Source organism: Myiozetetes cayanensis, unplaced genomic scaffold, assembly GCF_022539395.1.
Source record: "Myiozetetes cayanensis isolate MyiCay16 unplaced genomic scaffold, myiCay2020 scf2-11, whole genome shotgun sequence".
NCBI classification, from domain to species: Eukaryota; Metazoa; Chordata; class Aves; order Passeriformes; family Tyrannidae; genus Myiozetetes; species Myiozetetes cayanensis.
In genome coordinates, this window is record NW_026087411.1 from 56,549,804 (window position 1) to 56,571,454 (window position 21,651).

Below are 21,651 nucleotides of genomic sequence, written 5' to 3' on the forward strand. Positions count from 1 at the left end.
TGTTTTCAGCTGCCATAGAGCAAATCCCTTAGGAGATAGGTGTATGCACAGCTGTGAGATTCTTCTGCTGGTGGGAATGTCAGGAAGGAAAGTGTTAAATGCTGAGGGTAAATAGCACCGGATTTGTTACCTAGTCAGCAGGGCAGAGAAGATGCCACAGATAAACCCAGCCTCTGAAGCTTCTTCCCAGCTCAACTGGTTATTGCTCAGCAGCAGTTCTTACTCATCTGAATCTAGGTGGAGCTGCTTTCCTCCCTCCATTCCTCCCTCCCTCTCTGCTGTGTCTCTCCTGACTTTTCTCAAACATCTGTACGTGCGGCCGTAGGTACCGGCACTCACTTTGCAGGAGCTTTGCAGAAGCACCCACTGCTTTGCGTCGCTGAGTCTGTGGCAGAGACAGCTGTTCCCGTCCCACCAGCCACCCCTGCCCTGAACAATGGTGAAGTACGGCCTCGACTACACACGGTGCAGATGGATCCTACCACTGCTCCTGGGCATAGGAGTCATCTTCGGTATCATTGCGCTGGCGGGCAGGGGCTGGCTGGAGTCGCAGACCTTGCCCTACGTGCAGCAAGCGTCGTTATGGGAGAACTGCAGGAGGCCTGATCAGGGTGGGGAATGGAGCTGCGAGTCCCTCATGGGTTACGGTAAGCGCCTGCAAGGGTGGCGGGGAGCAGTCTCTGCAGCAGCGGGTCACATCTCCAAACTCATCTTCCCTCAGTTCTCCTAACCATATCACCCAATATCTGGCATTTATATATGAGGTTATGGGCAACAGAGACTGTCACTGAAATACATCAAGGCTTTTGACTACATGGGTGAAGAAATAAAGTGCCCTCACCCCTGTGAAATAAAAAACTGATGGGTTACATAATACAAAACCCCCACACATGGTAATGTACCATTGCAGAAAATATTACAGCGTTTTCTTCCTCTCTTAGAAGAAGCTGGTGACCTCTTCTGATTAATCACTACTTTTCAAAACTTAACGGCTACTGCTGATTAAATATCCAAACAGCAGGTTGTGTGGGTAAGCCTGGCATTACTGTGACAAGCAAGTCTGAGTGCCAGCAAGAAATGAGGAGGTAAAAACGTAAGATGGTAGGAAGATATTCTCAGGGAGTGTCAGGCTGCAAAATGCTGCCTTGAAACTGCTCCGGTAGGTGGGTCGTGTGAAAAAGTCTCCTTGTGATTATGAAAGAAAGCTTTAAAAGATGAAAGGACTTCTTGTTTGTACTAAGTTTGGGTTAAGTATGCTATTAAACATGTTGTTGAACCAGGTGCAATCTTCAGCTTGAAAAGATGTAAACCACTGAGCCTGGGAGAAGAGCCCAAGAGAAGGGTCACTCTAGATGTGCCCTGTTTCTTTTCTTTTTCCTTTTTCTTTTTTTTTCTTTCTGTGTATCTGCTATTGGCCATGGTCTGAAACAAGTAATTGTGAATGAAGGGTTGTTAGCCTGAGCCGGGAAGAAAGTTCAAGTGTTCTTAAAATTTACGATAACTCGTATGAAAATAAAGAACCTTTTCTCTAAGACTAAAAATCTCAGCTTTTATTCTTGAAAATGAATGTAAAAACACTTGCAGAAACAATCTCAGGGATCATTTATTACAGTTTTTCAAAATTGTTCCTGGAAGTTTATTGTACATCATCAAACTCTACCTTCTATGCACAAAATTTGGCTGTAATGAGTTAATTGTAGCAGGCCTCTGTGAGTGCTGGGCTCCAGGGCAAGACCAGCGCTATTGAGCATCACACCCAGTCCTGCTCTCAGGGCTCCACCATCAGCTGTGTGGCTGGGCATAAGTCAGGCCAGCAAGCTGGCCTCTGGTACATCGCTAGAGAGCAGGAGAGAGAACATGATGCTTAGCAAAGGGCTTCTCCCTAGGCTTCTCCTCCTAGGCTTCCTGAAGAGTCAGCCCTCCTCTTGATCTCCAGATAGGGCCCTAGAGAATGCTACAAATGCCAGCTTTAACTGGATAGAAAATACCAAGGCATTTCACCTAGCTTCTCTTGGTAATACAAGAGAATTTTCACCTTGCTTCCAGGTCCTATATAGTTATTTGGCATTTCACTTCCCTATCCTGCCTCACTCTGATAGTCTTAAATTCTGCATCTGTATGCAGTTTCCCACTGGACAGCATCTACAGACAAACCACAGAGGTCATCCTCTGTGTGGACTATCCTGCAGGGTCTGGCGTTGCCATGAATCACATCCACAGTGAGTCCAGCACTTTTAACACAGGCATGTTGGACTTGGTACACATATGCAGAATATTATATGGCAGGTACGTTGGAGAGTCAGCTGATGTTTCTGAAAGCGTTAGAAATGCTGCTCATGAGCTGTATGACTGCATTATGCTCTCAATGGGCATGCATCCATCATTTGACCTCTTCGCAGTGAGCAAATACCCAGGAAACATAAGCAAATCCTCAAAATCCTCATGGACAAAATTTCCAGGGGGAAGTGAAGAATATGTCTGGGATAATGGAGTCACTTAGCCAGTGGGAGAATATGTAAAGCCTGTATGTAAACAATGTTTGCATAGGCCAGGTGACAGTGGATTACACTGCCAGGCTTCTGCCCCTGTAAGATTATGCCACTAAAATGTGGATCTTGTCCTTCCTAGGGCTGAGTTATTCTTAACCCATGAGAAGGCTGTAGACTGACTGTTAAAGATGAAATCTCATGTCACTGTCCTGATCTTTCCAGACCTTTTTCTCAGACATCTTTTCCCCAGAGGCAGCTTGTGCTCAGATTCAGTCCTGGTCTTCTGTTCTTCTGTGCTCAGTGGTGTGGGATTGGGATTTTACTTCTGTGAATCCTGCCTTTTCTTACGCAGGGTGCAGGTGGCTGATGCTGGTCTTGGATTCCAACCAAAAGACAAGGCCATGAGACAGCATCTCACTTGTCAGCATCCAGGTCTTGTATTGAGCCTGATTCTACCTGCTTCAGTGTTTAAACATAGGTTTTAACAATTCTGGGATTGAGTTTATCCACAGTACTCCAGAAAGACCTTGGAAAACAACCAGTCATCATCATGTGGGATGTTTAACTTTGTGCCAAGCTAAACAGTGCTGGTTAAACAAAGTGTAATTATCCACCTCCCTGAGTGCAGAGACAAAAGACATGGTGTAAACATAAATGACAGAAGTGTTTTACATCCTTCCTGAGATGAGATCTCCTTCCCACCTCTATTCCACAGTTTCCATCTCGTTTCTTCTGATCTTTACTTTCAGCTCCTCTGTCTAATTTGCCACTAGCTGGGTAGGTTCTGAAATTCCTGCAGGGATGGTTTCACTGATATATGTGATATGCATGTGTACTCCAGCAGCTGCCAGGAAATATTGTCAACATGACTTGGACAGTGTAGTTATCTTAATCCACTACAGACATCTTCATCATATCGTAATTAGATATAATTGTAACATTCTTGCAAGTTTTTAATTATGATGTGCAAATCCAAATCAAATGCTGCACGTGCAATGTTTATAATTCCCCTTGATTTTCTGCTGTTTGGCTTAAGATGTGTTTATACACAGTCAGAAGACAAAAAACCAATATCATTGAGGTCGGTCAGATTGGAAGGGAAGTAGGCCCAGTGTTTCATTGGCTGCATCAGTGGAGTTTGGAGTCTCTGAGTAGCTGCTTAAACTGGCACAATTAAAACCTCACAGGGTCACAGGAAAGACTTCTTTTTCTTTTTCTTTTTTTTTTTTTTTGGAAAGCCAGTAGAGTAGCTCCACCTGTGCAGATGTCTTTTGTGAAAGTTCACAGGTGGTTTTTGCTAAGTTTATGAGAATAGAAAGAGTTTATACAGTTATCTTCTTCAAGAGTTCATCATCTGCTTTAACCATATGGCACTCATGTAGTCTTTGTCAGCAGTCTTTTGCTTTTCAAGTGTATTTAGTTCAAATAAATAGAACTTTCTAGGTAAAAATGTCCAGTGCATTAGGACACTTAGAATGCATGGAGTTTAGGATTAAGGGCTGAGAGATACAAACAGCAGCTCTTCATTGTTCTGTCTTCATGAAGAGAGAGGAAGACAATTGGATAGACAATGAGCATGATATGGAATGTATCTGTCTGGGACATGTCTAAGTTTACAAAAAAAATGCAGAGGTTAAACCCCACTATGTACCCCACACTATGTAAACCCCACTGGTACAGCACTCCTTTGTTTTTCCTGATCTTTGGCTATATTGCTTCTCTTGAACAAGGTGTGTCTTGCAGACCTGAGACACTTATTCAGTATGTGATTTTATTCCACTGCAGACTTTGAAGATGTTTAAACGTGTAGGTTTGGTTGGAGGAAAATAACTGATTTTATTAGTCTTAATGTGATGCATAGTAGTGTGAAAAACTTGTGGCTACACTTGTCCCATGTTATGTTTCACCCAGCCCTGCTGCTTTTCCATGTGCAGATGCTGCCATCAAAACAACTGAAAATTTAAAGCTTGAAGTATAGATTGAAGTTATCAGCTCACTAGTATAGTGCAAACACAGATCTTGGGGAAAAAAATTAGGAAAAGGCTTTTCCAAGTGGCAAGTGGAATCCAGTTGCTCAGTTATTTTCACATCATAATATTCAATTGTAGCCTTTTTCTAGGATGTGTGGAGGGTTTAGTGGCTGTGAAGATTAGTGGAGGGATGAATGATTTTGCCATGTGGAGAGGACAACTTCCTGCAGCTTGTCTTCCAGCCAAATCACTGGCAACTAGGTAATTCCAGTTATATTTTGATCTATGAATATTAATGCAATACCACAAGGTATGAAGGCTAGTATAGTATGATTATAATGAACAAAAATTACTTCAAATATGACAGTGGATGAGTATGGCTACAAGGTAAGTGAAAGAAGGGTATGTTGCAAAGGTAGTAATCCTCTTGAGGAAAGAAATATTCTGCATCCCCTTTGATGAATAGGTTTTTTTCTCTGTTTTGCCTGTATTAGACTCTTGTTTTTGGAGAATCTTTTGCTATGATGAAGCACTCTTTAACATTCTGCAGGAGGAACAAAATGGAAATCACTTGCTGAAAGGGTAATGATACAACAGCAGGTACAATCTTCAGGGATGATACAACAGCAAGGTTCATGGTGTGGTTGGGATCAGTGTCCAAGCAGCAAAGGCTCTCTCTTGGTACTAAACCTACCACTAGCCTCGCACTGCTGGCCACACAGCTCTCTCCCTCCAGAAAACTGCCTTCTCCATCAGACCAGTGATTCATCACACCTGGAGCACAGGACAGACCAGGCACCAAGTTTCACCATTGCCACGCTACCTACGTAAAACTGTTTTGCCTTTCCCTGCAGTCCCGTAACATCTGACAACCAGCACCTAATCCCAGGCATGGGGAAACCCTTAATAGCCTCAAGGTGAAGCAAGCACCCTGAGCAGAATGACACAGGGATATTTCCAGAGGGACAGAATGGGATACAGCAGGGCTTGGGAGGAGAAGCAAGCTGTCCCAATGGCTCTTTGGCATCTGAGAGTGTCTGTACATTGAAATAGAAATGAAGGAAGCAAGTAACTTTGCTTTTGAAGCAGGGATCTGCTAAAGTCACAGTGTCTTTACTGCAGATTTTCCCTGAAGTCAAGGTTCTGCATTTAACAGCTTTCAGAAACTGGTGAAATCCAAGTAGATCTGTGAAAGTGTCCTTGCGGCTGGGAAACAAAGGCTGGGGATACTTCTGACCAATCCAAGGAAGCCTGTGGGAGAGCCCAGGATGGAGCTCAGCTCTATGCCCCATAAATGTCCCAGATTACAGGGCAAGCCTTGACTCCTTTGACACAGGGTGAACTGAAAACCAAAACCTGTCACTGTTCCTACTATATCCTAGCATGAAATGGTTATATTTATATAGAGTGATTGTCTGTAGTTTAATGACAATGTGTGGAGAAGAACGTAATTTCCTGTCATCAGTCTCCTAAAAGTGTAGCATTACCTTGGATTAACCAATGAGAAATGAGATTACAAAATTAGTTACTTAATAATGTAGAATATTCAATAATTATTCAAAACTTAGAATTATAGAAAACACAGTCTCAATTAAACATATAGAGTAATAAAAATATCTCAACAGTGTATTTAAGGAACTCTGCTGCAAGAATGAAAGAAAAAATTCTGGTTTCCCCCAGCTTGTAGGGCACACTTTATTGTTTCTAAAAAGTTACAAGAGAAGGGAATCAAGCCCAGGGTGTTTAATTACCATGCCAAATTTAATTTCTCATCTGCAATTGCTAACATGTTTCCATTGTAATTTTAAGAGTTTGTCCTTTTATAATTTTAGTGGCAGATTCATTTAATCAGAGTCTTTTCTAAATAATAGTTATGTTCTTGAGCAATTAATTCTGCAAACCTCCCTTTAATAACTACAGTTAGACTGGGAGGAAAAACAGCAGTTTTGTAGAGCCTTCTCATCTCCCCATCAGGAAATATGAACTGCTGGTGTTGAGGACTTTGTGAAGATCCTCAACACTTTGTGTTGTCAGGAACTGAAGTCCTTGAGAGAGGATTCCATTCACACACACACACAGGAGTCATCTCTGCTGAAAGCATGTGAAAACTTATGGCCAAGCTCTCAGTTCTCTTCACCTCACCTCTTCCTCTAGCTTATTGAGGTAATCTGATACAGCAGGGCTATAATAACCTCCCCATAGTCTGAACAGTGATAAGGGTGGCAAGATGCAGTCACAATTTCACTGTAGGTTTAAACAGATTGCTTAATTTGAAAGGTGTTACGTAGGAAAATAAATGAAACTCTCAAAACATTTTTCACATTTCTACGTCACTCCTGCCTGGCAGCTTATGTTGTTCTAAGCAATTTTAAACACATTGACTTAGTGAGTGTTGTAATGCCATGTTTCTTCTTGGTTAAGGGTCATTACAAAATCTCTCATTGGTCAAAAATTCCCAGGAACTCAAGGTAGTTTGTGGCATGATGGCAGTAGCCCATGTCCCAGAGGTATCTAGCTTCCTTCTACTAGTACTAAATAACACTTCAGATCACTTCAGGTGTATTAAATCTGCAATTTAATACATCTAATGTCACCTATTATGTTGACATATGTCAACATAATGTCACCTATTTGGGCCCAAATAGGCACCAAATATAGGAAGTCTCTCTGCAGTTCACTAAACAATGCCATTAGCCCTAAGGAGTAAGTGACAAAGACTTTCAGGAGGCATTGTAAAACTGTTTAATTTGTAAGAACACTAAATAGAATTAATGTATTTTTAAGAGAACAAAGCACCATTTCTGCCTATATACTGGGGTTTCATTTTGCAAATAGTGAAGTTTTGCATCTAACAGAAAATCAGATCCAGATTCACAGCTGCTGTCTGTTAGAGGGAAATTCCCTAGTGCAAAAGGCAACTTTCAGCAAGGTTTCAGAACAAAGTTTGGTCACAGCATAAAAACTGCAGATCAAGAGTGAGAACTTGGTGCATACGGAAATAAGATGTAAATTCAGTGTTCTTCAGTCTCAAATTTCTCTGGGAATATAAAACTTTAAAAGAGCTTTTTTTGGAAAGGTTCCACTCTGCTGTTTCGATTAAAAGTCCTAGTTCATAGCCTGTATTATTATGGAAATTGATTCTATTTAATTCACGTTCAATATTTCAGCCCATCTTTAACTCAGGAGTAGTTAGGGAGCAGGTACATCTTGTTATTCTCATTAACTGAGCTTATGTAAATGAACTGATTAATCAATACCTTACCTGTTTTATTTACCTGATCCTCTCAACTCCCATATACACATCCAAGTATGAGTAATCCTGCTTTAATTTAAAATAAATAGGAAAAAATAAGAGGAAAAAAATTAAAGCATTAAAAAATTAAAAAATTAAAAAATTAAAGCATTAAAGTGTATGAGACTGAGTTTTAATCCTGAGATATTCTCATTGTATGCAACTGCTTCTGAAGATAATGTGAGATAGGGGTACTCCCTGACTCTCATGAGCAAACCTTTAATTTTGAGGCACTGTGTGTGCATTATTTTTAATAGCTAACTTACTCCCTTGGTGCTCACTTTGATGATGGCTCTACACCCTCCGCCACTTCTGCCTTCCTAGCGCTAAGTAAGCATCAGGAAGCAGCCCTCATTAATACAACACTTGCAGAAGCCAGCTTCTAAGTCAAGCTTGTACATGTCTGAGCTTATTATGAGATGAATTTGAACCACTCCCTGAAGATGTAACTGCTCCTCCCCTCAAATTCAATCTGGAATAGCTTCTCAGTTTAATTACTTACCTCAGTAAGAGGGGAGGGTTGCAGATTACATGGAGGCTTTGCCTGTGTTTGTGAGTGAAGTCAGTGGTGAGGAATTAATAGGTTTTTGCTTTAAAGGAATTAAAGCCCTCCAAGTCACTCTGAACTATCACTTTAGCACTCAGCTGTGGTCAAGACACTGCCTTCTGCTAATATCTACTGTGTTTTATTGATAAATGACATATGCATAAAGGCTCTTGTCCTTAATGTTGTCATTTAAAATCATTATTATGGGGTAATTGTCATAAAGTCCTAATCCTTTCTCGTTTATATGGGACCTGTTACTAATCACCAAGAAACTTTTGCAATGACATTATCTTAGTGTGAACTTAAATAGGTCATTCTCTGTTTCCATGGTTGTCTCTTAAATAGTGGCAGGCTAAAAGCTGGTTCCAGCTCACATAAAAATGGCTTTCAAGTTATAATACTCTGTTATTAAATGAGAAATCCATAATAACTGCCAATCGAACTCTAAAGAAGTAATGCTAAGAGAATTAAGAATGGAGTTACCAAAAAAGGAGCCATACAGAAGGACTAAAAATTATGTATTCCACTCCAGAAGATATAAACTGACACATACACAAAAAAATTCAAAGGAAATCATCCAGTATTGACTACTGTCGGTAAGATACACCGAGAGTGAAGTTGTTTCAAAAATGATCGAGATATAATGAAGACAGAAACTCAGAAAATAGTGCACATCCAATCATGCCTTTGATTTTTTTCTCATTTTATTCTGTTCATAAATTATGCATGACTAACATGTGATTTTTTCCTCATTTGTACAGATTTCCTTTGAAAATATTTTCAGTCAATAGCTTTCAGTCTGCAGATGCAGTTTATCCATAAGCTGCTTTTAATAGTTTTGGATTTATCTTGGCTGTATACAAACACATGCACATGGCTATTTCAATGCCAGCTCATGTGATCACTGAACACTTGCAGAGATTTCAATGTACACTTGTTTCCAGAAAGAGTACAGAAATCTCCCATAGTTGTTGTGTTGTGGGGTTGGGATTTCCACGAGGCAGGACTTTGCAGTGTTTAGTGTTGCACAGGTAACACAGCGGATCCAGAGTCCTGAGGACAGTGGCTTGAGCATACACCAGCAGCTTGTAACCCTTCAGCTGACAGAGCTGTGTTTATGAGTTTGATGTGAAATAAAGACAAGATAAAATTCAATAAAAATTTAGCTATGTTAGTAAAATTTAGCTATGTTAAGTGTGACTTCGCGAAATTGTAACTGCTTGAATGTGACTTTGCAAAATTATAACTGCTTGAAAGAAGATTGCTGCCCGAATTGTGGGCAATTCAAATAAAGCTCAGCTTACGTAAACAAGAGGGACTGTCAGGGAAAGCGGGAAGGACTTTTAGCATGTAGCATCTCAAGGGAGACAAAAGAGAGGTGGGGGAAACCTAAGCTGTTTGAAATGATAAAACTTTGTTTAACTACTCTATAGTAATAAGAATAGGCAAGTAATAAGTTAGGCAACCAAATGTCTATTTAGATAAGGCAGACTTCGTAAAGAGTGTAAATGATAGATAATTTTGAAACTCACTCCTTCAAATGTATAAAAAGCTGTTGTGTTTCTTTTCTCAGTGGAATGCAAGGGGGGGCCAAACCCCCTGCATCTTCCTGACCGTAATGAAAGTGTGCTTTACATATTGTTAAGGATTTCTTTGAATCAGATGGACCATCGTAAGATTCAGAGATCACATGTTCTGCTGTAAACATGGACACTTTCCCATGGAAACTTTCTTGAGGAGTACAAACCAAAGGGAAATGGGTAAAACCTGGCTAAAGCAGTCCCTTTTCAAAGTGAAGTATGTGCTCTGCAGTGTTTACCACACCCTGATGAAGAATGTCAGGTTGAGAAACCCAAGTGAGTTCAGCTTTGTTTCCAAAATAATGCTCTTTCCCTTTAATCAGAGAGATGTAAAACAGGTTGAGCTCTGTAAAGTCAGCTTAGAAACATTCTCATTACATACAACAGAGAAATGAATTGCCACCATTGCAGATTTTAGTTCTTGTAAGAATTGTTTTCCAAGACTGGAGATAGAACTGCAGTGTTTATGTTTCTTCCCCATGATGGTATGAAGGATAACAGAGAAAAATATTAGTCTGTTACATTTTCTCTCCCGATGAGTGTTTCTTTTGAATTAAAGATATCCTTCCTCAAATTGCTGCACAATTCACTGAAGCATTAAAATGATAAGTCAGCAAGAATCTGTAGGTAATTCTTGGTGTCTTCGAGACGGCAACAAATGTTTGTTTTTCTTTCCAGTGCTATTTGTGTATTTAGCTTCAAGCCAGGAAGAAAATTTAGAGAAATATACTCTTACTGATTATACAAGGGACAGTACTCCTGAATTCTCTGGAGTGGCTTTCAGAAAATGTCACCCAAAGAGAGACTCAATAGTTTATGTGGTTTGGGGGTGCCAGATCTAGGAAAACAGGGGCATTTTATTGTGAATATTTTCCAATGTTTTGAAACATGTACACCAGAAAAACAGGCATTTACATTTGTCTTGAGGGAAGTAGGCTTCCCATGCTATTTTCAAGGCACAGCAGCTCTTTTTTGAGTGCACCATTCAGAGTGTGAAAGATGGCAGGCTAAGAAAATACTAGGTCTGGTTGCTCAAAGTTTTGGCTCAACTTACTGCTGAGCAAGGAAGTTTCTTTCCTTATATGTGAAGTACAAACAGTGCTTACGCTTTTGCAAACCGTAAAAGCAAGTGAGTAAAATCAGGAAGGCAGGAAACTGGAGACACTCAGTCCTGGATCTCTAATTAAGTCCATCAGGTTCCCCCATGGCTGTAGCCAGCTACAGGATATTCAGAGTGTGTTTATATGGTGCAATCCAAGAGGCTACCTCCAAACTGAGTTAGCTTTAATAGCAGAGTAATAAAGCTGTGTTATTATTGAATTCTGTCTCAGTTAATTATCTTGCTCATAAGATACCATAAGTTCTGTCCTGGCTTGGGCTCTTTCTGGTCTCTAAATTAGCTCAGGGGTCTTCTCACACCGTAGGGAGTTTTAGAAGGCAGGCATTTATTTTCGTTTTCCAGTAGTCACATATTACTGTATTCACTGTGGATAGCCCAGACTTTCACAAATCATTGTTGATTGACATACAAAACACTATCATCAGAAACACTGTCCTTGCTCTGCTTGAGATAGGCATGAAAACATGGGTTGCTTCTGTCTGTTTGGGGTAGCAAAGTCTTGTTTTAAGACAAAATTTCTCAGAAAATTGCCAGTTAGAAGGAGTTTTGAAGAGTGGATGGTGTGTAGCTGCCTACAAACCCTTTCAAAGTGATCACTGAGGTTCTTTCAGCTGATAGAGGAACCGAAAAAGGGAGAAATAGGACTGGCACCAAAGTGTTACAGGATCCTGCTGGTATTCAAGGACACTTTTGCATAAACACGTTTCTTTTCTAACAAGTACGTTTTAACTCTTAAACAGCCAAAACATCACCACTATTTTTGGGTTTGAGAAAACAGATCTCAAAAATTGCTGAATATTTTCACAGACTCAGCTTGATAACCTGTAACTGCTGCTCCCTCTGTTTCTCTTTTTGATTTGATGACAGTTGAACTGGATCCTTTCAGCTTTCAACTGCGCTCTCCCTAGACCCAAGCATGCCTTGAGTTGGTGTTGCACCAGTGAGGATTCTTTGGCCTGGAGTACACAATTTTAAGAAAAAGCTTTGCAGTTAGCACAATTTATTTATGCTTTTGCTCAATGTTAAAAAGAAAAAAACCCACATTATTGAAAGATAAGAAAATATTTGGGACCAAATTAGCCACTTGTTTGTCAGTGTTTTTTGATCAGTTTAATTCTACTAATTCCAACATTTTTAAGGAATTTTAAGTTCTAGTTCTATTGGTGAAGACACTAAGCTGCTTTAGTGCTCCTGGCTGGCACACGGAAAAATAAGCATCTTGGATATAGAAACAATTGAAATTATTCCTGCACAAAGCTTTTGCTACCTTTTACCCTAGAAAGGTAAGGTGTTTACACACTGTAGTCTTAGACTACTGAGAGCTGCTGCTTTTTGTAAAGGAAAGATGAAGCCAGTTCATCAAAAACACCCCATAAAGACTCTTCCATGCAATCCTATTGCCTTACTTGGAGCTGCATATTGTTTTTCTTCCAATGTTGAGTTACTTTTTTTCCTCTTTTGTAGAAGTGACTGTCACAAAATTGGCTGTTAAGTGATTAAGCAATGCCTCCAAGTGATGCAAGCACGCTGCAACAAACATGTCTCTTCTTGCTATAGAGCCAATGCCCAGCAGGCTGGGCGTGAGCCCAGTCTGCTTTCATACAGTCACAGCATTTGTAACACTCCTTCAGGAAAAACACCTGGGTGAGCCTGGCAGAGGAGGGAGATGCTGGCGTGGGCAAGGTGCCACCACACACGGCTGCAGCCACCAGCCATGGCTCCCTGAGCCCCCAGCCCGGGTGATGCTCCCACCCCGGCGGTTGGAACTCTTCCATCAGCTCTTGGGAAGCAAGGCTGAGCTTCGGCAGACTGGCAGTGGGTGAGACAGAATGCCTAGGACTCTTGGTGCCTCAGAACTTGCTGGGCAGGCAGCTGTACTCTGAGTCTGCTCTGGGAAAGGACACTCATTTGCCTGGGAGTTTTGTGCCTAACCAGAACCAGCTGTGCACCTAAGAAAAACCATCACCTCTACATGTCCTTGTCATTTCACCCTTCTGACAGAAGTTATAGCTCCTGTATCCAAGAGCAGTGAGGTCACAGCTGCTGAGAGACTTCTCTTATGGCCAGGTGCCACTTTTTTGCCTTTTAGAGGGGTAACAGAGAGGCTGGGAGCAGAAGCATCTTCAACAGGATATACTGAGCAGTATAATAAATTCCTCTTCCTGACTGTTTCTTCCAATACTCTGCCTGAAGCGCTGTCCTCCCACCTGTGTCCCCACATTCAAGCCCACTGTAAACTCCCAGAGAGAAGAGTTTGGGCTAAGATACTGGGCTAGAAAATGAGATGTAAGAACATACTAGCTGTCCCTTTCAGTCTTCTCGGGTAGTTGCCTGTTTACAGGAAAAAAAATACAGCTGAAAAGCCTTATGAACAAACAGTTTTTTGGCATAAGAAAGAAAATTGACATGACATAACATTGAAAATATAGTGCAATAGCTAGAATAGAGCAGGGATCATACAATCAGGAAGGATGATGAAAAGCAAGAAAAAGGGAAATTTGTTTTGATGGACTGAATCCGAGAAATCTGTTAAAGAAACCATTCAGAAGCCTTTGGGTCTTTTGAGCAGCAAAGGTATTTATTTGTCGACGTCAGGAGCAAGCGTGGTTCGCACCACAAAGCTCTTGCTCCAAGGTATCAGTGCAAAACAGGATAATTTATATGGTCTAACTTCTACGGTTACAACATCTTAACATACATATTCATATGATTGCAACATCTAATCATACATATTGATAATAGGCAGAGTCTGGGTGGACTCCAGGCAGAGCCCTTTCTTGGCCCCCCATTATTGGTGGTACATCTGGTCCTTCATCCTGTGGGGCTTGGGGTCTTCTGTAGCCTTCCTCGATATGACCTATCTACCTATCTGTTGGTTTTGCCCCAAAACAATTTTCTATTTTTTTGAAGCTTGGAGAAAGCCTTGGCTTTAGGCCTATTTCTCCTATTCAAATGTCTACCTTGGCTTACTTTGCCTTAATTTATGGCCTACAGACCCATTGTATAATGTTTCTAGCATTCTTCTTAAGATTAGGTCCAAGGAACGGAACAGAACAAATTTTGCTTTAGCAATTAAGCCAGAGCAGGTATGGAGGGGCTTCTCTCAGCCGAGCGAGATATTTCAGTTAATTCTTTAGGCCTTGCTCTCATTTCAGGACTTAAGGGAAGAAAAGGATATCTGGAAAATCCTGATCCATTTTTCTCATCTAATAGCAATGGTGGTATGGGGCCTGGGGGAAGAGAGATTGAGCACCAACCTGTCACTCACTGGAAACAGGCCAGTGGCTTTCATGCATACCTTACTCTGGTCATGGGAAAGGCAGGACACTTTGCATTCAATTACTTACATGCTTAAAGCAAACAAATTGCAGGTTACTGCATATCAAAAATCTTAACTTACACAATTTCAGATGCAACTTTTACTGAACTGCGTGAGCTGCATTTAAGTTGAATTGTAATTATCATCAGGGTTGTTTGAGTTATGATAATTTTTTGGCATTGCTGCTGTATATATTTGGTTAGAAGCCAAAACCTTACAAATGCATAATGTATAGGTGAGGGGATGAAGTCTGTAGATGCCTAGCAGACTTTAACTGCTTACTGAATTTAAAATGCAATTTAAAAAATGTTCAAGTGAGTTTTTTACATTTAAAAGAGGAGACACTTTGATCTCTTTGAGCAGTAGTTGCTCCTCAAGTCTTAAAATATTAAATAAATATTATTTTTCCAGTTGTTATGCCATCACAGTATGCTTTGCTCTGACATGTTATAACATAAAGTTATATAATTTGAAAATTAAAGAATTAATATCCTGAACAAGTTTGTCAAAATGAAGTGGTTCTAAATTTGTACCAAAATTAGAGGTCAATTTCTTTACAAAACAGATTCCAAATCCTTAGCTACATTTAAGATACAGAGCTATACAAAGGCTGAAGGGCACAAATCTCTGAATTTTGACATTTATGGGCTACTGCCACACCTTTAAGCTTGCATGGGCTTGTATGAACATTTCATTTTAAAGGAAGAAATAAATTAATTTCAGGGACAGTTAATTCCTCTTATCCATGCAAAATAAAGCTGATTTTATGGCATCTGCTGAGGTAACACTTGGTATTAAAGGAGGGTGTCCATTCTTACATTTTAAAGCCATTTTTGTCTAGATTCTTCATTGTTAAAGCTAAAGAATAAGCTTGCATGCAAACCCCATTGGAATCCATGTGAGAGGACAAAGCTGGCATTTTTATGCATTCTGCACTTAGTGCATGATTTTTTTTTTGGAACTAAAATGTTCACCTTTAAGAGGGAGAAAGCTCCTATGCTTTCTTTCTTGGGAGCTAACCTTCTTTTCACAGTTTTTAAAATTAACCTTTCATTATGAACCAGAGAAAAACAGTCCAAAGGATTTTTTTAATTGTTTTTGTTGCTTTCTAATGTATCTTCCTTCTGATTTCAGCCTGGGGAAGAGCTGCTGCCGCCACATACCTGGTTGGCTTTCTACTTCTAGTCATCTGTTTTGCTCTGGCCATCATAGCGTTTGCCATTGACACACTTCGGTTCAACTTCATACGTGGGATTGGAGGCTTACTTTTTGTGGCTGGTAAGGAGTTAGGCTTAACTTGTGCAGATATATCCATACTAGAACTGATTGTTTCCCTCAGCTGATTCTATACCCAAGTCTTGTGTGCACTTGAGCTCTCTGTGAAAACTAAAGTCTGTCACAGCAGTGGATCAATTTTCAGATTCTCCAGAATGTGGATGAATTTAGCTACAAGTTTTATGGAATGGGCTGGATGTTAAACATCTTTTGTTTTCTCCTGTTTCTTCAGCTGTGTTCTCCGTCATGGGCCTGGTCATTTATCCAGTAAAGTTCTCATCTGAAATTGAAATGACAGGAATCAATATGTTCAGCTGGGCCTATGGCTTTGGCTGGACCACCGCCATTATGGAAATATGCTTGGGATTCTTCTTCTGCTGCCTTCCTAACTATGAAGATCAGATCTTGGGTAATGTCAAGCCCACATATTTTTATTCTTCCCCATAAGCACCTGGAAAGCTGTTTTCATATTCCAGAGATATCTGACAGACCAGCTATGTTTTTCAGAATATTGTCATCAGATGTTAGTAGAAAAGGCTGGAAACTTTTCAAATGTAGAAAAATGGCACTGGCATCTGCAATAAAGTTATTTACTCTATTTTGGACCTTTATATCTGATGTGGGTTGCTTAGATAAAGTGTAAATGTTAAAAGATGTAGGTTTTCCTCACCATGAGTGAGGTGTATGTGGATTCCATTGCATCTTAAATACATTTGTGTTTTTAATTAAATTCAGAAAAGCTTTCTAAACTGGCAATTAACAAAACAATGTGTTTCCCCTTCCTGAAGGAAAGCAATTCACAAAAAATCCCATTTTGTATATATCATCTTTAACCTAAGTATTTTCCACAGTTTTCTAGAAGTAAAATACCTTAATCCATTGATTAAGTGGTAAATTAGTCAGCCAGCACTTCATAACTTTGTTTCTGTTTTTCTTTCATTCACTTTAGCTATAAGGACTATATATATAAGGGTAAAAGAGGATTAAAGTCACTTACTAAAGCCAGCATCTTCATTTTTACCCATCCAAATGGAATGTATTTATGTCTAAATATTTGCAAGAGTAAGCAAGGACCATCAGTAATCCCTTAAAAATCCTGGCATGCCATTGCTGGTGCCACTACAGAGTGGGCAGAGGCAGAGGTGATTTCAAGCCACCCCTGCAAACTACACACCTGGTTTGATAAAGCTCCTGGTGTTGTTTTCTTCTTGGGCGTCTGACACTTTTTTCTGCTGTATCAAAACCTATGGCTTTAAAATGCTTTGTAATATGGTCCAGCTTTTTTATCCAGTGTAGAAAGGTTGGGTATGATTCCCCTACACCTGAGGAGCTGAGCTGGAGCAGTGTGAGTGTAAGTATCAAACAGTGGATAAAAGGTCCTTTTTTCATTCATTTGTTGTTCTTAAGTATTTTAAAAATGGAAAGTGTATACTGTCCTATGTAAATGTAAAATGCATAAATACGCCTTGCCATGTCATACTAAAGCTCTCATGGAGAAAATCACATCACAAAACACCTTTCAGCATCTTATACTCCACAGTGCCTCAAGCCCAGCTATATTGCAAGCAATGAAGTATACTTAAGCCTCTGCTGGTTTCTGCCTTGTTAAACCTAACTTTGTAATGTTCCACTTATTCTCTTAAGTGAAAAAAAAGGATAATTTGTTATGTGGAAAAGAAGTCTAATCTCAGTCCTTAGCTATGGAAGTTTATTAGCTTGTAACACATCTCCAATTTTTGTAACTATGTATGCTTTATGAAAAGTGTCCTGCCAAGTATTCTTTACCCCAAAAGATAAGAGGTAGAAAATTTTTAGTAAAAACCTCTTGGTAGCTGAAGTTAATAAAGGCACAGGGCTTCACCTGGGTTGTTTGATGCTTTTGTCTGTTTGTTTGTTTAAGCAATTAACTCCATTCACTTCTATGGAGTGTGTCTAATTTTGATCAATAAGCATGAGAAATGTATAAGACCAATGGGGAAAGTAAATGCAACAAGGAATTGTAAACTTGTAAATACCTTAGGAAGATATTTCTTAGCTGGAAGGAAATCAAAATGGAATAGAGAACACAGTTTGTATAAAATGACTTGCAATTCTTCATGTAATATTATCCATTCAGGAAAAAAGCATCATAAATATTTTCATTATGCTTATTACACCTAATAAATTATGGTATCTATGTATTGTTTCAAAAATAAGTCTTAATTTTTATTCTCTACTGAGACTGGGGAAGTGTGGAATCCTCCAAAACCTCCTCTTCTCAGGCACCACGTGTGAGTGCCTGGGTACGCTGCCTGGATTTTGAGAAGAGAGAGTAACTTACACACCTAGCATCACAACAGCTTGTGTTATTCTTCAGTCCTATTCTGGCTGTCTCCTTTTTTACAAGCACATGAGAAAGTGGACATGCTCTGTTTGCTTACGTGCTACGTGGTGTCAAGTAACTCTATGCATGATTCTGTGCTATAATGTGCGACAGCTCATTTTGGCATAGATGGTAAAACAATTGGTGTTCACCACACAGGAAGCCAGAACAGTCCTACTCCATGAGCTTGCTCCAACAGGTGCCTGAGGAAGCAAAAGGGAACTTAGGCAACCACCGTTTGTATTTACAGTTTCTTTAACATTAGCTGGACACTGACAAAACATCTGGAGGTGGAGAAAGGTGCACAAAGCAAGGTTTAGGAGTGTGACTCCAACCTTCATGAGAGAGCAGAGCATAATTAAAAAGCAAACAAAATCTCCAGCAATCATCCCCCTTCCTTCCTCCTCGCCCTTGCTGCTCTCAGCAGCTTTACCACTTCCTCTCTCTCCTTCTCCTCTTTTTGCTCCTCCTTCTCCCTAAGGGTGTCTGAGCAGTGTCAGGGCTGGAGGCAGTGTCCCTGCGGGACACAGACCCAGTCCTCATTCCTCACTGCCACTTTCCCCTTCCTGGGAGAGAGGAGGAGTGAGGCAACTTTGCTGACCCCAGCACAGGAACAGGGATTCTAACCTGGATCCCTGCCCCAGGCCCTTCCTGGGAAAGGCTTTGCCTTAAAAAAAAAAAGGAAGGCAGGTGGGTATCCAACAAGCAGAAGCATCATGGGCTCTAGGGCTCAAGTGCCTGCCTTTAGGGCAGTTTGCTTCCAGTCATGCCAAACCAGTTCACCACAGATTCCTAAAAAACACATCCTAAACCCTGCAGAAAAACAGTGAGAAGAAGTATGGAACAGTTTTACAGATGCCAGTGCTGTTTTCTGTGACTGCTGTAACAGGGGTGCATGGCAAAAACAGCATGCAAAATACAATCTGTGCTGACAGGAAAGGAAGCTGAATACAGGAGCCAAGGATATGCCTCAACTTATTAGATTTTTAACTAGCTATGCTACCAACTGCTAGGTTAACAACCAAACTGTTAAAATAGTCTACAATTTGAGGTCAAGTACAATACTGACTAACAAAGTTGTTATATTAATTTGAGCTAAGTCACAATCAGAAAGCTTGGATTTTCAAGCAAATGAGAAATTAGAGGAAGAGAAGGCACCCACTTAGTGTGTCTCCATTTGACTGTGTTCTTGCTCCAAGCCTTACCTATAGGAGAACAGGGCACTTAAACACTAAAAGCAGCACAATAAAGGACTTAAAATTTCATTGTGCCCAACGGCAATGCTAAAGAAAGAGCAGGGAAGAACAGATGTCTGAAGCTTTTGGGGACATCAGGTTTGCTACAACAACAGAAATAAAGATGACTGCCAAAGGCATTGCTATTGTTCCTATCAAATCAAGAATTAGGGAAACATCCTCCAATAAACCAATGAACATGTTATATCTAATTCAACTATACTACTGAAAAGCAAAGGAAAAATTGTGCTGAAAACAAGTGGAGTGTCAAGCAGCTCTACAGATACATGTTGAAACAAAAGAAATAATGAAAAATTCCTACAGCCAGGTTAATATGTTCAATTTAATTTCTGGCATTTTGGTCAGAGTTTGTATAACATTTGTGCATCTTGGTCTTTTCTTCAATTTTGTCTGCAAACGTGTCCATATTTCACTTTACATTTCTCAGGCACCTGTGTTTGATCCTAAAATACAACCTGCTTAATCAATAATTCAAATGCAATCTAGTTTGCAACTGTATTTAAATTGTGCATATTTTGTTGTACAAAGTAATGACAAGAGTGAAGGTTTGACCTCATTTACATCATTTGCAAAACGTTTATTGATTTTCTTGAGGCTGACATTTCGTCCTTGAAGCACAAATGTTTTTTTGTCATGTGTTCAGAATCAATAGTGTCTCTATGGGATGACCCAGAAAGCAACTCTGTTCTCTGTTTACTTCTGGAATAGGACACGGGTATGTATAAGGTAAGAAACAAGCATTACAGCAGACAGCATTATTTCCAGAATAAAGGACAACTCAGTGGATGTAAGATTAGCAGAACCTGAGTCATAAGTATATCACACAACATGGTCACAGTAAAAAGATGCATCCTTTCTTTCAACACATCTCAGTTGTGCGACACTTATTACTTCTTGTAATTCAATTTATTGGAACACCTCCTTGCACATTTCTACATCCAGTGGATTTCTGTGTGGTCCAAAGATGAGTAGATTTAAGAAAAGACTGAAATGATTAAGCTTGTGATAATGGGCAAATAGGACTGGTCTGTTTTCACACTCTGTCAGAAAGCAGGAATCAAACCACCTTGCTAGAAGAACGGTGACCTGAACAGCCAAAGAGTTACTTCTGGGTCATATTGGAAATTCAAACCTGCAAATCAAAAGACTGCTATATAGAGAATAATAGGGAGAGACAATCAGGTGGATCTTCCTTTAAGTTTTTCCACACTGTCAAAATACTGCTCATATGCTCATCTGCACACATTCCACAGATTTTCTGCATATGAACTGATGCAGCAATTTTTTTTCGATTTTGCTTTTCATTTTTCGTGATCAGAGTGAAAATGTGAATGCATCATAGAATTTTGCATGTGACTGCTAGGCATGGGGAACATTTACAGGAAAAAACTTTCAAAATAGTTTTACTACTTAATATTAATGTGACGAGAGAAGATCAAACTTTCTTGGGTAGCTTTTATGATACATCCTTTTACTTCTGCCACTGTTTGCCCAAAGCATCTGTTCTTCTGTAGAAGCAGTTTTGTGAAAACCTGCTCTAATGATTGTATCATAATGAAAAGAAATTGTATTAGGTATCCATGGAGAATCCATCATAGGGCATTTTAAATAGCCCTTGACTGTTCAAATGCAGATCAAACAGAGGCAGATGTTGCCTGTAGGATTTTTTTGCAGATAAGTGTAAACCCAGAAGAAGCAAATTCACTCAGCTATTGACCATAGACCTGGTGCCCAGCTCCCCATTTCGTAAGTAACTGGTGCCCTAGAATCTTGCCCTTAGCATAGCAACAAACAAATAAGTGAAAATGCAAACAACAAAAGAAGTGAAGGAAAAATATTACAGAAAGGCATATACATATACACATACTTAGTATCAACATTTAGTCTATAGTTTACCTCAGTGTGAGTGAGGATGTACTCAAGTTGTGCAAATCACAGTTGGGGCTGCACTGTTATTTCCAGTTTTTCATTCTTTTCTCCCATATGGAATTCTTCTCACCACACTTCTTCTGTAAAGCATTACTGCTTTTTTTTTGTAAACTGTCCTAGTTTTACCACACCCTGTCCTGACAAGCACATTCACGCTTTCCATGCTCATATTAATACAACTACGTTTTTATCCCTTAACTTTCCTCTTTGCTTCTTAAATAAAACGGTTTGAAGTAATATGTATATGTAATATATATATGAAGTAATAATATCTTGTGGACATTAGGAAAATTAGAAGAATGGAAGATTTTCTTAATCTGTTTTAGAATTAACCCTCAAAAGAAGAAAGAAACAAGAAGTGATGTTCAAGAGAAAAACCCAGTCCAGTGCAAAAATGGTGTCCCAAAATCTACTTGCAGTCCTAACAATAAAATGATTTGGGGTGATTAGCAGCCAAGTTACCTTTGCATCCCCTCCTTCATGTGAGTTTGTACTCTCTTTTGTCTTGATGT

General features: G+C 39.8%; 1 protein-coding gene across 1 annotated transcript; it reads left to right on the forward strand.

Moving 5' to 3' along the window:
- Positions 1-344: 344 nt before the first annotated feature.
- On the forward strand, positions 345-16,187 carry LOC126640180 (p53 apoptosis effector related to PMP-22-like). The gene is made up of 3 exons (XM_050315749.1): positions 345-647; positions 15,452-15,595; positions 15,825-16,187. The coding sequence occupies exons 1-3, from the start codon at positions 437-439 to the stop codon at positions 16,037-16,039; spliced, it is 570 nt and encodes a 189-aa protein (XP_050171706.1). The 5' UTR covers positions 345-436; the 3' UTR covers positions 16,040-16,187.
- Positions 16,188-21,651: the final 5,464 nt, after the last annotated feature.

Excerpts from the sequence above, each read along its gene's own strand:
- LOC126640180 (XM_050315749.1), top strand. The coding sequence starts at position 437 with ATGGTGAAGTACGGCCTCGACTACACACGGTGCAGATGGATCCTACCA. Across the intron at positions 648-15,451 it reads CGAGTCCCTCATGGGTTACG|CCTGGGGAAGAGCTGCTGCC; the intron begins GTAAGCGCCTGC and ends TTCTGATTTCAG. Across the intron at positions 15,596-15,824 it reads AGGCTTACTTTTTGTGGCTG|CTGTGTTCTCCGTCATGGGC; the intron begins GTAAGGAGTTAG and ends CTGTTTCTTCAG.